Source organism: Canis aureus, chromosome 11 (assembly GCF_053574225.1).
Source record: "Canis aureus isolate CA01 chromosome 11, VMU_Caureus_v.1.0, whole genome shotgun sequence".
In the NCBI taxonomy this organism is placed as follows: Eukaryota; Metazoa; Chordata; class Mammalia; order Carnivora; family Canidae; genus Canis; species Canis aureus.
This window is the reverse complement of record NC_135621.1, coordinates 26536758-26555151: the sequence shown is the minus strand read 5'-3', so window position 1 is coordinate 26555151 and position 18394 is coordinate 26536758. Positions and strand designations below refer to the sequence as shown.

Here is an 18394-nt window from a genome sequence, read left to right as displayed (position 1 = left end):
GACCCTGCGGTGGGCAGCACCGCCCGCTCAGCTCTTCCCACCCCCAGGCTCAGGCAGCTCGGGAATGGCCTGGCCTGGGGCCTGGAGAAGGGCGAGTCCGAGTGCCAGGTCTTTGACGGAACCTGCCTTGGATGGGCTCCTCTCATCCTCGCCCACTTGAGCGAAGCCCTGTGAGGTAGGCAAATCTCTGTCATGGAGACCAGGCGGGAGGTCCCTCCCTCGGCCTCCCAGGAATAGGCCATTCCAGAAGAAGCCACTAAGTTATCCTGTTCTCAAGGCTCTGCTTCCAGTACTGGCTCCATGACCCATCAGCAGAGGGAGCTTGGGCAGTTCCCAGCCTTGGGGAGCCTGCTTCCGGTGTGGAAAAGAACCCCCGGAAGTGGGAACTCTGTGTCTTGTGTTGATGTGGTAGGTGGTGAACCTCAGGCACCCCGAGTCAGGTGAGGAGGACCAACAGGGGCTGGGTTCCTCCCTTTCTCTCCATCCTAAAAGGGGCCCCCCAAATGAAACAAGCCAGGAGCAAGCAGCAGGCTATTATATATCATGCTTTTAATACAAACTTAAAAAAATCTGGAACAATATAAACTGTACAGATTTGATCAATCTTTTTGTTTTGTTTTTAAACTAAATCTCTAAACACACCAATGTCCCATTCCAAAATATTGCACAACATTCTGAATACAAAACGCTCGATTGTATTCCTCCTTCACTAAAGAAAACAAGTTCATTACCCTGCTCCCCCAAGCTCCTCTCCACGTTGCCTCAATGCCCTCCTTCCCATCCCGAGGGGTCAACTAGAGAATCTATAGCTCACTGCATTGAGAAAAATACATCATTCTGGACTAAAAGTTTACATTCTTTACAAGATGATCCACCTTTTTTGATTTGTTCCTGGGAAAGAGGGGCAGACAGAGAGGATGGGGAAAGGGGAGAAATAGGTTTAATTCTCCTCTTTTTTTATTTTAAAGTTTGTTTTTCCTGAAAAAATATCTGTTTCTCTCCTCTTTTTAAGAAAAAATCTTGAAAAGAAAAAAATTACGTTTTTTACGTTAGAAATATACATATATTATATATACCTCTTACATTTTACAAATGTAGCAAATTATTCAATACAAACGGACACCAAAAAATGTAAAAAATAAAAAAAAAAGTTCTCCTACGAAACCAGGTAAATTAGTGCAGGTTTTTGTTTTTGTTTCCTTAAAAAAAATAAAATTGAAGCAAAAATGCCTAGATTTGAGACGAGACAGACTGAACTGGGCCCAAGAGCCCAGCCCTGGAGTCATGCTCCGGAACATACATTTTTTCTTCGTATTTCAAAAGACACTAAGGGGTTGGTCTCCCCTCTCCCTAGATGTGGCGAGAACAAGCCGACCGGGGGGCGGGTACCTGTGTATGTGAGTGCAGGGGAAAGGGGCCGGGAGAGGACATAAATAAGGCAGCATCCAACCTTTCCCAGAGAGCAGCCATCTGCCTGGGCCTGTCACTGTGCGGGAGTGGAGGGCTCGGAGAGGGTAGGGCCCAGACTGGGCTGGCCCCTGAGAAATCTAGGGGACAGATGATCCTGGGCTGAGGAGCCGGAGCATTGCCCCGTTGGGGGAGGTAGAGCTGGTGCCCATTGCAGGGAGGAGGCTGGCAGTGTCTGTCTGGGCCGGACCCACTGCCACGGCGGTTGCCCCACTTGGGGTCACAGGAGGGTGGGGTGGGGGTGCCAAGGGCTTTGGTACTTTCCGGTGATGGGGGCCCTGATGCCATGTGGCCCACCAGCCAAAGCATCATGGCATGGAAGCTGGCTCACTAGGGTCAGGTGGGAGAGACAACTTCTCTTCCGGCAGAGACAGGGGCCGGGGCTCTCCTGTAGTCCACACGCGCCACCTGCCATGGCCACCTGCCTGTCCAGCCCTGCCACCTGCCTGAGACCACCCCTCACAGCATCAAGGCCCAGTGGGATTGGGTCGGGCAGTGAGAGGGGACAGCAAGGGGTACCAAGAAGTTCTCAAGCAGGCAGGGGCAGAAACAGACTAAAAGAACATCTACAACCAAAGACTGATAAGTCTCAATTCAAGGCTCAGGACTGCGCACTCTAGGCACTGACTCCAAACTCCCACCCCCCAGGGTGCTCAGGTGAGCGGCTCCTCACCCTGGGTTAAGGTCACAATGAAACGGGAGGATCTGAGTCCAGGGACTCCTCTTAGGCATCGGGGGGCCGGTAGGCTGGTATTCCCTTAGCCCCTCACAGCTACCCCCCATCCCCCCCTTTTTGGTCAAAAACAAAAGTGCAGATCCCTCCACAGTCTGGAAACCAGTTCCTTCTGCAGTATTTTCCCCTGGGAGTGTCTTAGGCTCAGCCACAGTCTCACCCCAACACATGACCCACCCTACAAAAGGACTGACGACCCTCCCAGGCCCATTCCCCAACCTCCTACATAAAATAAGCACTTGCTGCAACCTGGAATCATGTTGGGGGGTGGGGAGGGTTTACATGGCTTGGAATCCTTTAAAACAGGACAGCAAACCACGCACACGCACGCGCACACACACGCACCCACACCTGCCCCACCTCCTTACCCACAACCTCAGGCCCAGGGAAGAAGGGGCTGCAGGAGAGGCCACATGTCAATGGCTGGGTCTCTGGGGCCATGATGAGAGTCTGGGCCAGGTGGGGGTGGTGGCGTGGGGCTACATGACAGAGATGAAAGCAATTCCACTAGACCAAGTGCTAACCTCCCTGGAGTCACAGACATCAGCTCTAGCGGGAGGGTATCAAGTAGCCAGTCAGCAGCTCCCCACGTGGCTCAGGCCTGAGAGGGAGTGGGGGGCTGGGGTCAAACCTATTCGGGTGGCAGGGCCCAAGGTGGCCTGCTGAGGTTGGATGGCTTTGAGTGAAAGCTTAGCTGAATGTCAGGGGCAGTGACATGGGGGGCAGCCTCTCCCTGCTCTGGGCAGGGTCAGGCCCCAACTGCGGCTCTTCCTTCCCTGTGAGCTTGGACATACCAATCCTATAAAACCAGGCGTGAAGGAGGGAGGGAGAAAGGGAGGGAGCAGCAATTCACATCTGGACCATTCTTAGCACAGGAAGCCACTAATTAAAGATGTTATATAGAAAACTACATGTAAAAAAAAAAAAAAAAAAAGAAAGAAAGAAAAGAAAAAAAAAAGAAAAAATATAAAACCCAAACCAACCAAATAAATCAGAGGCAGGCAGGAAAACAGCAGGGGGTTGAGTTAAACACGACTTGGTGCTTCAGGAGCCCCCTCCCACTCCATGCCTGGGCTGGATCTTTTTTTCTAGAAGCCAGAGTGAGAAGACTGGAAATCTTTTTGTGTATTTTTCTTTTCCTCTTTTTTTGGACTTTCTTTTCCTTTCTCTTTTCTGTGGTATTAGGCGCTCCTGGCCCGGTGGCAGGTGGGTGGTCAGTTGGCCAGCACGACAGGCTGGAAGGGCTGGCTGGGATACTGCATGGTGTTCAGGTTGTAGCTGAGGCCTTCCACGAAGGGCGTCTTCTCCAGGAAGAGGCTGTTGGCGCCGCCTCCAAAGACCTGGGCCACGTCGAAGCTGTTGCTGTTGCACGGGCCTGCCCCGCTGCCCCCGCCATCGGCGCCGTCAAAGAAGAGGCTGGGAGAGCCCCCGCCGTTGTACACGAACTCCTTGGCATTGGGTGAGAGCTGAGACTGAGGGGCCGGGTTGGCCGCGATGAAGTTCAGCGAGTGCAGAGACAGAGAGAGGCTCTTGTGCTTCAGCAGGTTGTTGGTGGGGGAGCGGGCCAGGCGGGGCTGCTGTTGGGGAGGCTGCGGGCCCCCGGCTCCCCCACCAGCCACTGCCCCGCTACTTGCCGCCCCACCCCCCTTCTTCATCTTGGTGGAGCCAAACTTGGTGGCGGCAAAGGAGGCGGTGGTGAAGGTGATGGGCTGGGCAGAGCGGGGGATGAAGGTGGGGCTGGGCGACTGGCCAAAGGACGGCGACGGGGAGTTGGACAGGGAGCTGTCCTGGCTGCCGATGGGCACGAAGACCTGGGCATCAGGGTTGAAACTGCTCTTGAACTCCTTGTCCAGCTCCGGGGCAACACAGCCCTCACTGTCATCCAGGTACAGCACTTTCACTGCCCCCTTCTCACCGATCTGGTAGGACACTTCGAAAGGATCAATCCAGACGCTCAGCTCCTCGGGTACGTTGGCCCGCACATCCTCCACGGCCAGGCCACTGCGCTTGGCGGCCAGCTCCACCACTGGGTCCACGATCTCCCCGATGTGCACACAGCGGAAGCCAGAGCCCTTCAGTGGCCTGTCTGGGTACCAGTGGCCTTCATATTTCTTTTTCAAGAGCCGCTCAAGCTCCTCCCCAAACAGGTCTGCCCGGCGCCTGGGCAACTTGTTGTACAAGTAGGAGATGATAAAGTTCAGGGCCACTTTGATCTCTAGCTGCATGGTCCTTTCCTGGGCGGACAATCAGCTCAGGGCACGTGTACAGGCCACAGGCAGTGGCAGGTGATGTATGGTAGGCAGCCTCGGGCTCCAGACAGCTCTGAGAAAGGAGAACAAAGAGTATCATGAGCAGATATGCAGAAAGTGGGGGTGGGGGTGGGGGGCAGGGGATCAATGGCAAAGGATAGAGAAGCACCAACTTTAGATCACATAGACTCGGGCAGCCTGGATGGCTCAGCGGTTTAGCGCCGCCTTCGGTCCAGGCTGTGATCCTGGAGTCCTGGGATCAAGTCCCATATGTTGGGCTCCCTGCACGGAGCCTGCTTCTCCCTCTGCCTGTGTCTCTGCCCCTCTCTCTGTCTCTCATGAATAAATAAATAAATTCTTTAAAAAATAAAAAAAGATCACATAGACTCAAGGCCCCTTTTCTGCTCCACTGGGGACCAGCTTAATTGTGTGACTGAGGGCCAGCCACTTATTTCTGCACCTTAGTTTCATCAGGAACATAAGGCTATCATGGAGAGTAAGTTAGCTCAAGGATGTAAACTGTCTCACACTGAACCTGCTATTTAGAAGGCACTTGATAAAATGAGCTATTGTTTTTCAAGTAATTCTAAAGAAACAGGAGTGCTGTGGTTTCCACTATTTTGAGAATCCAAGTCACTATATGACTGCTATAAAAAAAAGAAATCAAGCCCCTAATTCAGCTGGGAAGGCTCTTGCTAACTTATCTTCGTAACATCTTGGTGAAGTCGTGCTCCCAAACCGTCACAGGCTGAGATATAAGTTTAAAATCCTTAGTTTTTTTCCTTAAATGGAAAGGGATACAGATTACCGAACAGGAAGCAGCACCGCCAACTTTTTACTGGGGGCTTGGACTGCAGTCACATCTAATTTGTCATCCTGGGCTCCCTGGGTGTACATGCTTTCTCCCTCACCCTGGGTTTGCAGAACTGATACAACACCACCACACTGTAACCAAAGGGAGCACCTCCATCCAGCACGCCTCCAAGAATAAAGACAAGAAAATGATCCCCAAGAAGTCAAGACCTGTCACAACCAGAGGCGTGGGCCAACAACGGACCGCTGACCGGGGGCTGTCTCAGGGAAGCAGAGGAAATGAACGGAGACAAGGCCCTAGATGCCAAAAAATCCTTAAGAGCAGCACGAGTGTGGCCTGAGGGACTCTAGCTTTTGGCTAGAGTGTAGGTGATGAGGGTGGCAAAGAGACGAAATTTTCCATCACCCTGCAGCCTCCAGCTGGGGACCCATCATCACTCAGTCTCCTGGGGACTGTCTGACCACCTGTCCTTGGCACCAGATCAGATTTATCAAGTGCTTGGAGATCCCTGGAGAGGAGACAGCCCAAGATAAACACTCAGATTGTTATTTTGGGATTCTCTCACAGCCAGCTCCCACAGAGGTCAAAAAGGTTTACTCCTGAGGTCTGGGCCAGACTCATGTCTCAGGAAGATGATCAGTAAAGTCCTGAGAGCCAGTGATCCTATTCTCCTCACTTTTTCCAAAAGAGCAGCTCCAGGGTCATGCGGTGGGAAAACTGAAAAAGGACCCTCTTCGCGGGTTGGCAGGGCCAGAACAGGTACCAGCCAGGCCTCTGGATGGAAATGTGCTGCTGAGTTCAGCAGAGACAAGACTAATCCATGGTCCATCAGGGGCATCTTCTGCCCTACTATAGATCTGGGGCTGGGTTTTGATTAAAATCCCTTCTGGGTCCAGCATAGAATATGTAGGTGTTAATTCTAGGCTTGGGGATCTTGAGTTTTCTGGACACTTGCCTCAACTCATTTCCTTATCATTCTCAGGACTGGGGCCACGGCTCATAGGGGTATTTTTAGGACTGGATCCTCCCTCTCTGAGGTGATTATCAGAGAAGAAGCATTGGGTCAATATGGAGCATCATAGGACACTGGCTAGGTCCAGTCCCACCCTCATTTCAGGTTTGAGCAGAGGGTCACATGGGGGGTCAAGAGGTGCTGGGAGCACAGACAGGTCAATTCAAGGTTTAAAGAAGGGAGGAAAAGGTAAAGATAGGGGGCTTTCTGTTTATAAGGATTGGACTCATCATTAAATGCAAGACTAGCTACCAGGGCTGAAGGCCTTCCCCAAGAGTGGAAGTCTATAAGGGCCATGACAGTCCACCAGAGCTGTCCAACATGGAGATTAAAAAGTTATGAAGAAAGTTGGCACTGGTTCCCAAGGATGGGCCTGGAGTTAAAGACAATGTTTCCAAAGTGTTTTTGAAAAGTAAAATAGCTGAGTGAAGTAAGTCAGTCGGAGAAGGACAAACATTATATGTTCTCATTCATTTGGGGAATATAATAGTGAAAGGGAATATAAGGGAAGGGAGAAGAAATGTGTGGGAAATATCAGAAAGGGAGACAGAACATAAAGACTGCTAACTCTGGGAAACGAACTAGGGGTGGTAGAAGGGGAGGAGGGCGGGGGGTGGGAGTGAATGGGTGACGGGCACTGGGGGTTATTCTGTATGTTAGTAAATTGAACACCAATAAAAAATAAAAAAAATAAAATAAAAAAAAGACCCAGGAAAAAGAAAAAAAAAAAGAAAAAGTAAAATAAACTTAAATATGACATGAGGGACGCCTGGGTGGCTCCAGCAGTTGAGTGTTTGCCTTTGGCTCAGGGTGTGATCCCGGGAATCCCAGCATAGAGTTCCACATCGGGCTCCCTGCATGGAGCCTGCTTCTCTTCCCTCTGCTTATGTCTCGTCCTCTCTCTGTGCATCTCTCATGAATAAGTAAAAACAATAAAATAAAATAAAAAATTTAAAGTTAATTAATTAAAAAATAAAGACATGACACTTCCCCAAAGCACCACATGGCCTCTTGGTATAAGAATCAGACCAAGGGGCTCCTACACCTTTCTAGGCCTCCTCAAACTTTGCTGCATATGCGACTTCCAAGTTAACCTCCCCTCAACAGTTTAGCTTCAAAATGGGAGCATTTTTTTTATTTATCAATTTTTAATTTTTTTAAACATTTTTTAAACAGATTTTATTTATTTATTCATAGAGACACAGAGTGAGAGAGAGGCAGAGACACAGGCAGAGGGAGAAGCAGGCTCCATGCAGGGAGCCCAATGTGGGACTCGATCCTGGGTCTCTAGGATCACACCTCAGGCTGCAGGCGGCGCTAAACCACTGCGCCACGGGGGCTGCCCCTCAATTTTTTAATTTAAATTTTACTTAGTTAACATACAATGTAATATTGGTTTCAGAGTGGAATTCAGTGATTCATCACTTACAAACAACACCCAGTGCTCATCACAAGTGCCCTGCTTCATCTCCATCACCCATCTAGCCCATGCCCTACCCACCTCCCTCCATCAACCCTCAGTTTGTTCTCTCTTGTTAAGAGTCTCTCTCTCTCTCTCTCTTTTTTTTTCCCCGTTAAGAGTCTCTTATGGCTTGTTTCCCTCTCTCCTTTTTATCTTTTCAAAATGGGAGCATTTTAAATGCAGGCCAAAGTCATTGGGAAATAAGCCTCCTACCCCAAAATACAATAGAACCACTGTCATCAGCCCTGCCTAGCTAACCATTTTCTGCAGCATAAGCAACTAAAGCTGCACACCAATTTATACCTCAATGATGCTGCCACACAAATAAGGAAGTATATAATGCCATCTTTGCCTCTTTAATTGGAGAACAGGCTGGGCCAGATGGCTGTGGGGTGGAACCTTTCAAAAATGCTGGACAACCAGAATGAGATTTTCTGCTCTATCAGCTCAGGCTCTAATTTTGACTTCAAGAAGCTTATGGAACAGAGGATTAAAGCACTGGTGCTGTCTTGTCTTGAACTAAAGAGAGGAGACTCAGATGAGTCTGTTCTTTTTTTTTTTTTTTTTTAAGGCTATGGACAAATTCTAGGCTTATACATAAAATATTCATAGTATTTGGTAAGATTAGAAAGCTTAGTAGTAACTACTCTTCAATACAAGGAACAAGTAGATTTGAGTTAAAGAGGAAAGAGAGAACTCAGTTCTTCTCCAACCCTGACTCAGGTGCAAAAAGCCAGAAAGGTGGCAAAAACGTAAAAACAAAACCAACCCCCTTGAACACCAAACAAAGCTAAGTATTTAACAATAGCAACATCTACCTTTTGTCGACATATTAAAAAGTTGCAAATGTGAGAGTAAATTCTGTCCAATTTCTTTCAGAATTGAATACTCCTTCGCTTGTTTATTTCCAACAGCAAAATTAATGTGGGATTCAGATCCTCTGTGCTGACTTGTGGTGGGTTTTATTTTTTAACATATTTTATTTATTTATTCATGAGAGACACAGAGACATCGGCAGAGGGAGAAGCAGGCTCCTCACAGGGAGCCCGATGCTGGACACGATCGCCAGACCCCGGGATCACGCACTGAGCCAAAGGCAGACGCTCAACCGCTGAGCCACCCAGGCCTCCCCTGACTACTGTTTTAAAGAGTGTTTAAGAGAAGGACAAAAATGGGGTAAGAAAGGTGGCTGCTGTAGTCAATGATATGGTAATGGGGTTTCCAGAAAGAACTTATGACTAAACTGAGAAGGAAGGATCTTAAGAAAAGCAACTATGTTTTAAAGGGGAAAAAGGAGGGATGATGGTGAGGGAACTTCTCGGATCTCCAAACTACAAGTATCTGTAACAATATCCAGGCACCCCAAGCCTTAACATCCAAATGGTCCTACGACCAAGCACTGTCAGATTCAGTGAGTCTGGAAGGAGGAGTCGGGGAGGAGGGGTCCTCAATTCTGACAAGGCCAGCAGGTGCCACAATCTGGATCCCAGGGAGTGAGACCCAGGCTCAGTGGGACCACCCGGCCCCACCATGCCAATCTGAGGCAGCCACCCAGGCCCGCAGGTATGGTTGAAGGGCTTCCCGGACTTGTGCCGATGCACCGCAACACCCCGCCCAGAGTCTCCACCATCTGCCTCAAACATGGACTGTGCAAGCCCAACTCTTCCGAGGAAGAGGGCCCTTTCTGGGGCACTCGATTCCTGTAAAGCCAGGAAGACTTCACTGAACTCCAACGTAGGCAGGCAGCGAAGGCGCGCTCTGCACTCTGGGAATTGTAGTCCTCAGACACCTTACAGTTAGGTTGGAGCAAGTGACCTACTTTCTCTGCACACTACACTTCCCTGAGTGCTTTGCGAAGGTTTAGCCAGCGAATCGCGCATGCCCCGTAAGGGGAGCTGGCCGAGGTCCGGAGAACCAAGGAAAAGTTTCCGATGCACATGCGCGCTGTGGTGGACGCCCCCCCCCCCCGCCCACCGCCTAATACATTTTATATAAATTTACCCATAAGGCCTACACCCCGTATCGTACCACCCCCCACGGGTTTCACGTCTTGGTCTCAAGAAAGGCTGAACTTCGCTCCCCACCCCACCTTCCACTTCACGGCCTCCCTTGACTGTTCAATTAAGGATTTCCTTCTAATGAGTTTTTTTCTGGGTGAACGCGGTGGGGTGGGACAGATAAAGGTCACACATCCCCCCGCCGTCCCCCCCTCCCCCCCCCCCGCCGCTTAATCTGTATTCCTTGGGCTGAGTGGTCTCCGTCTGGAGTTGCTGTAGGGACGGGTGAATTCAAAGAGGGAAAAAAGAAAAAAGCCTTTTCACTTAATGCCCAGCGGGCTCCGGTCCAGCACCCCCAAGCCAGAAAAGGCAGGAACGAAACCCAGTTCTCCCGTCCTCTCAGCCAAAGAAATTCCCAGTTAAGCTGCGGGGAGGGGCCAGGCCGAAAATCAGAAGGCCCAAAGCCAGCAGGGCCCAAGCCTCACCCCTCTTCTAATCCAAGTCGAGTAACTAGACCCAGCTAGGGAAATGAGAAAAGGTTCCCGGCAAGGAAGGAAAACCGTACATCTGACACCCGAACAACATATTCTAATACTTGAAATTGTTTGTGAGTCTCCTCCCATTGCAAGGCCTGCTCTATGACCAGACTTACCAGATCCTCGGCAAAGCTCCCCTACACGGTGTTAAACCTCCCTAATCCTTCCTCCCACACAAGCTTCTTTCCCCCACTGCTTAAGAGGGGGTGGGGGCAGGCGCCCAAGAAAGCAATGAGCGTTTTTCCGCTGGAAAATCAAAGATGAGGGACTCAGTCCCAGGGTAGGGTGTATAGGAAGGAGAAAGAGAAAGGTTAGACACGGAGCAGGCACCCGAGACCCCCTCCGCTGGCCCAGGCTGAAGCCTGCTGTGTAGGGTTCTGGTTCCTCTGCGGGGTGGGAGAAGGCCTGCCAGCTGCCCCTCCTCCCCTCCGTCTCTGGTCAAGGGCACAGTCCATCCTCTGGGCAGGAGGTGAACCAGCTCAGAAGTAGGGCTCTTCCTCCCAGGCATCTCACTGGGACCAACCCGAGTCCATTCACTGGTGTTGCTGTAAAGGTACTCCCCCCACCACCACCCCCAGCACGGTTTTCCCTTAAAACACTACAGAGAATAAAGAGCTCAAGCCAAAATGGTAAATTCTGGTTGAGGGGCCAGAGGACAGTCACCAATGACCGGTCCAAAAGGGGATGTCTACCTTCTATCCCTCAGCTCCACGGGGCCAGAAATAAACCCTATTATTACCACCCCCTTCCCCGCACACGGGAAAAGCAGCAGAATAACAAGACCTGGATCCCCTTACTTCTTCCTCTGATTTATTTAATGGCGTGGAAGTTATGGGCTTTTTTGGGGGGGCGGGGGGACAAGGAAAAATCTAGCGAGTCTCTACGTTATGAAGAACTGAGGGAGGCGGAGAGGGGAGGAAATGCACCCCACCCAGGAGGAGGCCACACTCAGAACACGGAGAGGAGCGGGGCACCGGGGAAAAGGGGGGGGGGTCCACAGGGGAGGTGGAAGGGGAAAGGGAAATGTTGGCCAGTCCTGCGAGGGGGTGCACGACAGCAGCGCTCTGCGTCCAGCAAAGCGGAGAGCAGGAGCGGGACGGGGTGGGGGAAGGCGTCTCAGGGCCCCCCGCCCGCACGCCCCCCACTCACTCACTCGGGTCTCCGCGGTGGCGGGGCGGTCTGCCGGCCGCAGCGCGACTTCTCCCTCCAGGGTGGTCCCGGGCGCGGGGCGGAGGTCGCTGTTCCTTCCTTCCTGGGCGCCGCCGGGCCGGAGGCTGATGGGTTCTTTTCTTCGTTGAGGGTTGGTGGGGGGGGCAAGTGAGGGAGTTTGGGGCTCGGACTCTCAATAATAATTCTTACAGCTTTTTGGAGGTCAGGCTCGGCGGAGGGGGGATGGAAGGCGGGCGGGCCGGCCGGCGGCGACGGCGCGGGGATGTCTGGCCGGAGGGCGGCTCGTGTCGCGGGGCGGAGGACGGGCCGGGCTCTGGCCAGCGGGCGGTCCTGCCCTTCGGGCCCCGCGTCGCCCGAGCCACTCGCTTCTCTCCGGCGACGACCCGCACCTTCCCGCGCCCGGGCCCGAAGTGAGCAAAGTCAATGAAAAGTTTCACCCTTAGCAACCCTGCGCACGGATCCGGCTTCCCCACCCCTGCGTGATGCGTCCCTCCGCCCTGCAGGGGCGGGGCCGGGCGCCGGGCCGGGACTACTTCCCAGCCCGCCCGGCGGCTTAACCCCTCGGGCCGCGCGGCCAGCGACTCCGGGCGCGCCCAGGGGTGCCCTGCCGTCCCGTGGCCGGCCTCTGCTCGCCCCATCCCGGCTCACACGCCGGCGAGGCCGCCTTTAGCCGGTCTAGTGCTGCCTGCTCCCCCGCATCGCAGCGCCGTGCCACCCTGATTTCCTTCAGGCCCCCCACTCCGAAAGCGTGCTCATTGGGCACAGGGTCTCCCCAGGGAGACAGCGAGCTCCGGGCGCGCAGGGGCCCGGGCTGGAACCGGGTGGTTCACCTTAGACGTGGGGACGCACGGACGTCGCGGGGAGGCACCCCCCCCCCCCGCCCGCGGCCTGGCCCTGCACCTGCCCCAGGGCCGACGGTTCGTCCGGTCGCCCGGCCTGGTCCGCCAGGCCACCCTGGCGAGTCCCTCCGGGTCTGGGCGTCGGGCTGTCCGACCACCCCCACGGCTCGCACACCCCGGCACCGCCCCTGGCAGGAGGGGGGAGTTGGGGGGCAGCGCGAGCTTTGGAAACGTTTCGCTCCTTTATTAACTCGGGTTGGCTCGAGTCTCCCGAGCGCGCCGTGCCTCCGCCGGGGAAACCGGGGCCCAGGCACGCTGGGCGGGAGGAAGAGGAGGCGACAAGGAGAAGGGAGAAGGAGCCCAGCGCCACAAAGTCCTCCCAGGTGCCGCCTCTGGCCCCCATTACCTGGCGGCCCGAGAGGCCAGCGCCGGCTCTGCGCAGGCGCGCCCCCGGGCCGCCCCGGGCGGGGCTCAGCCCTTCTCCTGTCCAACCGTGTGCTCTCCCCGCGGGCGACCCCCGTACGGGACACTAGACAGAGTGACATTGCTTCTAGGGAGAGCCCCCCGCCGGCGGTCGTGGCGCCTGCCCGTGCCAGGGGCGCAGGGCTCACGCACCCGACGGTCCGTGGGGCTGCAGCCCGAGGCTCGCCGGCCCTGGACGGGGCGCCCCAGGCCCGCGCGCTCGGCCGCTTTGTGACTGCGGGGCGCGGGGAGGCGGGTGGGGAGGCCTGTGCCCAGGTGAGGTCACAGGCAGACCGGGCTGCCGGACCCCCGGCAGCTTGCCGTTAGGTGTTCCGTCCAGTAGTCCATTCTCCAGATCGCTCCCCAACCCCCGACCTTTATTCCCATTCCAGACGGTTCCAGGCCATCGGCAGTCGCCGAACCCACGTGGGGTGGCGAAATCCGAAAGTTTCCAGCTACGAACAGTTTGCATTTGTTTATTCCTTGATTACTTTTTTTTTTTCCTGGCAAGGGCAGAGAGCAACGGTAGCGTGGGGGTTTTGAAGCGCTTTCCTTGACTGCAGCAGAAAAACCCCGGACTGGAGGGCAAACTCCAAGGGGACAGGGAGGCGGGAGGGAGCTGGATCCCGAAGTCCCCCATCCCCCACACGCTGAACGCTTCAGCCCCTGGGGCACCTCCAGGGACTACTTGCCTCGTGCGTCAGCCGGTGGCAGAGCGTCACATATGCGCCCCCCGCGCCCCGCTTGCCCCACTCCACTCCTCCCATTTTTCCTCCCCCTCTACCTCCCCCCACCCCTCCCCATCTCTTCCCACTCCTCCCTCGTTGTCCCTTAGCGTCTTCCACGCGAGCAGTGAGAGCCGGCCGACCCACCGGGTCCCAGAGCACTGGAGAGCTAAAAATATACCCGGAGCGCTAGCAACAGCCTTCCCGTTGGTCGGGGAGCGGGGACAGGCGGCTTCTGATTGGGTTTCCATCCAACCGCTAGGATTGAGAGTGGGGGCCAAAAGCCCAGGCGCCGGGCTCTTGGGAAGAGTGTGCGTTTGCGCAATGGGGCTTTGCAAGGGATGCTGGTATTTGAAGTCATTTATTCGAGGCAGCCATGGGTTTGAATCCCGATGTGTCCACCAACTGTGTTATCTTGATTTAATGGCAACAAATCTCTTTACATCATCAAACCTGCTTTCTTGTTCTTAACATGGAGATCGTGTGAGGATTAAATATGATACCGTAATGTAAAGCCTGGCTCAAATAGTTGGTATCTTTTTAAAAAGATTTTATTATTTTTTAAAAGATTTTATTGATTTATTCATGAGAGAGAGAGGCAGGGACACAGGCAGAGGGAGAAGCAGGCTCCTTGCAGGGAGCCCGATGTGGGACTCGATCCTGGGAATCCAGGATAATGCCCCGAGCCAAAGCAGGCACTCAACTACTGAGCCATCCAGACGTCCCTTTTATTTTTTATTTATTCGTGAGAGACACACACAGAGAGGCAGAGACATAGAAGGTGAAGCAGGTTCCTCGCAGGGAGCCCGATGCGGGACTTGATTCCTCGACCCCGGGATCACCCCTGAGCTGAAGGCAGATGCTCAACTGCTGAGCCACCCAAGTGTCCCCAAAAGTTGGTATCCTTGATGTATAGATGACTTCAGGCCAAATTGCATCCTACATATCCTGTGCACAGTTCGGTGTGTGTTCCCCAACAAGAAGCATTACTATGCAGAATGATGAGAAAGGTTGGGGTGAGCTGAAATGAATTCTCCTAGGGCATCTCAGGAAGGAGGGATGGAGTCCATAGAAGTAGATAAAGGGTAGACATCTCCTACCATTTAGTGCAGCCTGAGAGGGCACACCCCATCCCTGGACAGAAGGCGCTGGATTTCTGTGGGTTGGTGCTTTTGTTCTCATCTCCCCTGCAGTGCTAGAAACACACCAGGCCTGAGCAACTTAACTAAAACAAAATTAAGAAATCCAGCCTCCTTGGCAGTTGGCAAAGGGTTGGCATATAAATAAGAAGGGATTAAATAGAGGAGCAAAAGGTAATCAGCATTCTTAACTGCTGATGCCTCCATTTGTCTTGTGGGGAGGAGGAGGCGAGGACTTCTCAGTGTGTGATTTCATCTTGCCAGGGCTTAATCGAGAGCTTAATTCCCACTCAAGCATTCCACAGGCCCCTCCCATTTCAAATAATCGTATGTTGAAAGGTACACACCATGTTTTCAAGATGGTGAGCTTCAGAAGCAACTCCCCTGTCTGAGAATAAGCAAGTTATACCAGATGTGTTGTTGCCTTGACAAGTCAGGCTGGTAATAATTAACCACAATTAACTCTCAGGGGTGAGTCACTCTCATATACACATGCTAGGATGAAACATTTTGCAGTTACTTTTATGTTATCTAAGAAAATAGTTCCTTAAGGGATCCCTGGGTGGCGCAGCGGTTTGGCGCCTGCCTTTGGCCCAGGGTGTGATCCTGGAGACCCAGGATCGAGTCCCACGTCGGGCTCCCGGGGCATGGAGCCTGCTTCTCTCTCTGCCTCTGTCTCTGACTCTCTCTCTCTCTCTCCCTCTGTGACTATCATAAATAAATAAAAATTAAAAAAAAGAAAAAAAAAAAAGAAAATAGTTCCTCAATTTGATTTTTCAGATCGACTGCTCCAGCTGGGCAGGAGCAAACATAACCCCAACAACACTGGCTTTGGAGAAGTGGTTGGATGCAGGGCAAATGCTATTTATTCACCACCAACGATGTGACCAAACAAACCTCACTAAAGGTTTGCTAAGACACTGAAACTGCAGTGTTCAAAGAATGTAACATTTTAGCCTTGGTGGTAGGAGGCCACTTGGGGGTGGAGTTGATGAGCAACCAAATAACTGTGAAAGATGGGATTTGGAGTCCCCCCTCCCTTTTTAAAGATTTTATTTATTTATTCATGAGAGACACAGAGAGAGGCAGAGACACAGGCAGAGGGAGAAGCAGGCCCCATGCAGGGAGCCCGATGTGGGACTTGATCCCGGGTCCCTAGGATCACGCCTTGGGCTGAAGGCAGCGCTAAACCACTGAGCCACCCGGGCTGCCCTGGAGTCCTTTTTTTTTTTTTTTTTTTTTTTTGGAGTCCTTTTTTTAAGGCACAAAAATTTCAGTCGAGGCAAATCATCTTTCACCGTTATGCCTAGCTTCAAACTACTACTAAAGAGCACAGGTCAGAATAGAGTGACATCGTTTTTCTGAAATTTAGTTCCGTGTGATTCCCTGTGTTTTTTTGTTTTCTTTTTATTTCCAGTTAACATACTGGTTAATTAAAGATTTTATTTATTTGAGAGAGAGAGAGAGGAGGAATATGGGGGAGGGGTTGAGAGAGAGAATGCCAAGCAAACTGCGCTCAGCAGCATAACCTCAGCTGAAATCAAGAGTTGGCCACTCAACCCAGCCACCCAGATGCCCCTAATTTTCTTAATTTAGAAGCTGCTAATTGCCAGGTCAAGGTCCACATCTGGTGTATTGTCCTGGTGTATACTGACACGTTTAAAATGAGTTGACATTTAAAAGTTGGCAGATTGCACAAAGATATTTTAATTTGCTTCGCCTCCTAAATTCAAAGGATCTGGGCATTCAAGCTGACATTTGTCTGTTGAATGGCAGCTGCCTCCTTTAGGTAGAGTCTATACTCTTGGGTTCCTGAAGTCCTCACCACTCTCTCTCTATTGCATCCGAGGCACTGAAAACAAGGGTCACACTTATCACCCTGTTTAGGCTATTCTTAATACCTCTCTTTTCTTCAACAACTATATTGCACATTCAGACTCTTGAATTTGTGACCCATTTTTCAGTTTAATGTAATAAATAAGTGATTGCCCCTCAGTGGAGGGAGAGGCAAAAGGAGTTCAAGGATCTTACCCAGTTTATTGTTGTTAAAATCGGGCTTGTGATTTTTTTTTTTTAAGATTTTATTTATTTACTCATGAGTCACAGGGAGAGAGAGACGCAAAGACACAGGCAGAGGGAGAAGCAGGCTCCACGCAGGGAGCCTGACGCGGGACTGGATCCCAGGTCTCCAGGATCAGGCCCTGGGCTGAAGGCGGCACTAAATCGCTGAGCCACCCGGGCTGCCCCTTGTGATTTTTTCTTTAATATTTTATTTATTCATGAGAGATACAGAGAGGCAGAGACACAGGCAGAAGGAGAAGCAGGCTCCACGCAGGGAGCCGGACGTGGGACTCAATCTTGGAACTCCAGGATCATGTCTTGAGGTGAAGGCTCAGCTGCTGAGCCACCCAGGCGTCCCACGGCTTGTGATTCAATATCCATCAGTGGGTTCATAAAATCATTTGGCTTAGTGGATTTCAGATGAATTTTAGAATAGAATGGAATAAAGTGAAAATATCGGAGTGTTTACATTGTAAGCATTGTTCCACAAAACTTGTTTCTGTTAAATGTGTGTACTAGGCTTGAATAGTCCAAGTAGGAGAGATTCTTGTGGGGTATGATGTATCTGGAAGCATTTGTGAGATATCAGGAACGTAGAAGGAAGAGGTACCCAGTTGGCTGGCTCATGTGACTGTGGAAGGCTATTTCGAACAAAGGAAATAGCCAAGAAGACAAAGTATGTGCCAGTAATGTCCCTTTAATTGCCTGATGCAGAGACAGAAGTGAATGAAGGAAAATCTTGGAGGTAAGGGAGAAGGAACCATTTTGAGGACCTTCCATGCCAGGACTTAAATATCCATGAAAAAATAGGAACCTACTATGAAAGAACTGCCATTTATGTAAAGACTTCCCCACGGGCAGACCCGGTGGCGCAGCGGTTTAGTGCGGCCTGCAGCATGGGGTGTGATCCTGGAGACCCAGGATAGAGTCCCCTGTCGTGCGCCGTGCATGGAGCCTGCTTCTTCCTCTGCCTGTGTCTCTGCCTCTCTCTCTCTCTATGAATAAATAAAATCTTAAAAAAAAAAAAAAAAACTTCCCCATAAGGGTGAGGAACTTAGAAGGTCAAATTTAATCCTTACAACCTGAAAACGCAAGCCTTGTTATCCTTATTTAACAGATTAGAAAAAAGCAGCTAAATGACTCGAAGGGTCAAAAGCAGAGAATTCAAATATAGGTCTGATAATAAAGACTACACATTTCTAATTTTTTTTTTAAGCAAGAGCACATGTAGTAAGCACAATGTTTAAAGGAAATTACCATGTGTGTACAGTGTACTTGAGAAACTGGAAGATACCCATCCATTTTAAAACCTAGAAATGAATATCAAGTACTGAATACTTAAAAAAAAAATAATATGCTTTAAATCCAGGAAAGGGCACTGCTTTCTCAGGCTGACCATGATGAGTTCAATTTTTTTTCTTTTCTTTTTTTAAGAGGTGGGGAGGAACAGAGGGAGAGGGAAGGGGATCTTAAGCAGGCTCCATGCCCAGTGTGGAGCCTGACATGGGGCTCGATCCCACAACCCTAAGTTCATGACCTGAGCTGAAATCGAGTCTGATGCTTATAAGCCAACTGAATCACACAGGTGTCCCAGGTAGTGCTTACTTAAAAATGGAGAAAAACACTTAACACATTTTAAGACCATTCTGATTTTTTATAGACCTACACAGTTGGCTGAGATCATTTTCTAATTCTCTCCACAGAACTGTATGTATATTGTTAGAGGTT

At 51.4% G+C, this 18394-nt stretch overlaps 1 protein-coding gene across 1 annotated transcript; it reads right to left on the bottom strand.

The window, feature by feature from the left end:
• Positions 1–532: 532 nt before the first annotated feature.
• On the bottom strand, positions 533–11869 carry TOB2 (transducer of ERBB2, 2). The gene is made up of 2 exons (XM_077914360.1): positions 11424–11869; positions 533–4522 (listed from the first exon to the last, which is right to left on the bottom strand). The coding sequence occupies exon 2, from the start codon at positions 4423–4425 to the stop codon at positions 3415–3417; it is 1011 nt and encodes a 336-aa protein (XP_077770486.1). The 5' UTR covers positions 4426–4522; positions 11424–11869; the 3' UTR covers positions 533–3414.
• Positions 11870–18394: the final 6525 nt, after the last annotated feature.

Bases quoted from the DNA above. Each gene is read 5' to 3' on its own strand.
- TOB2 (XM_077914360.1), bottom strand. From the start codon at position 4,425: ATGCAGCTAGAGATCAAAGTGGCCCTGAACTTTATCATCTCCTACTTG.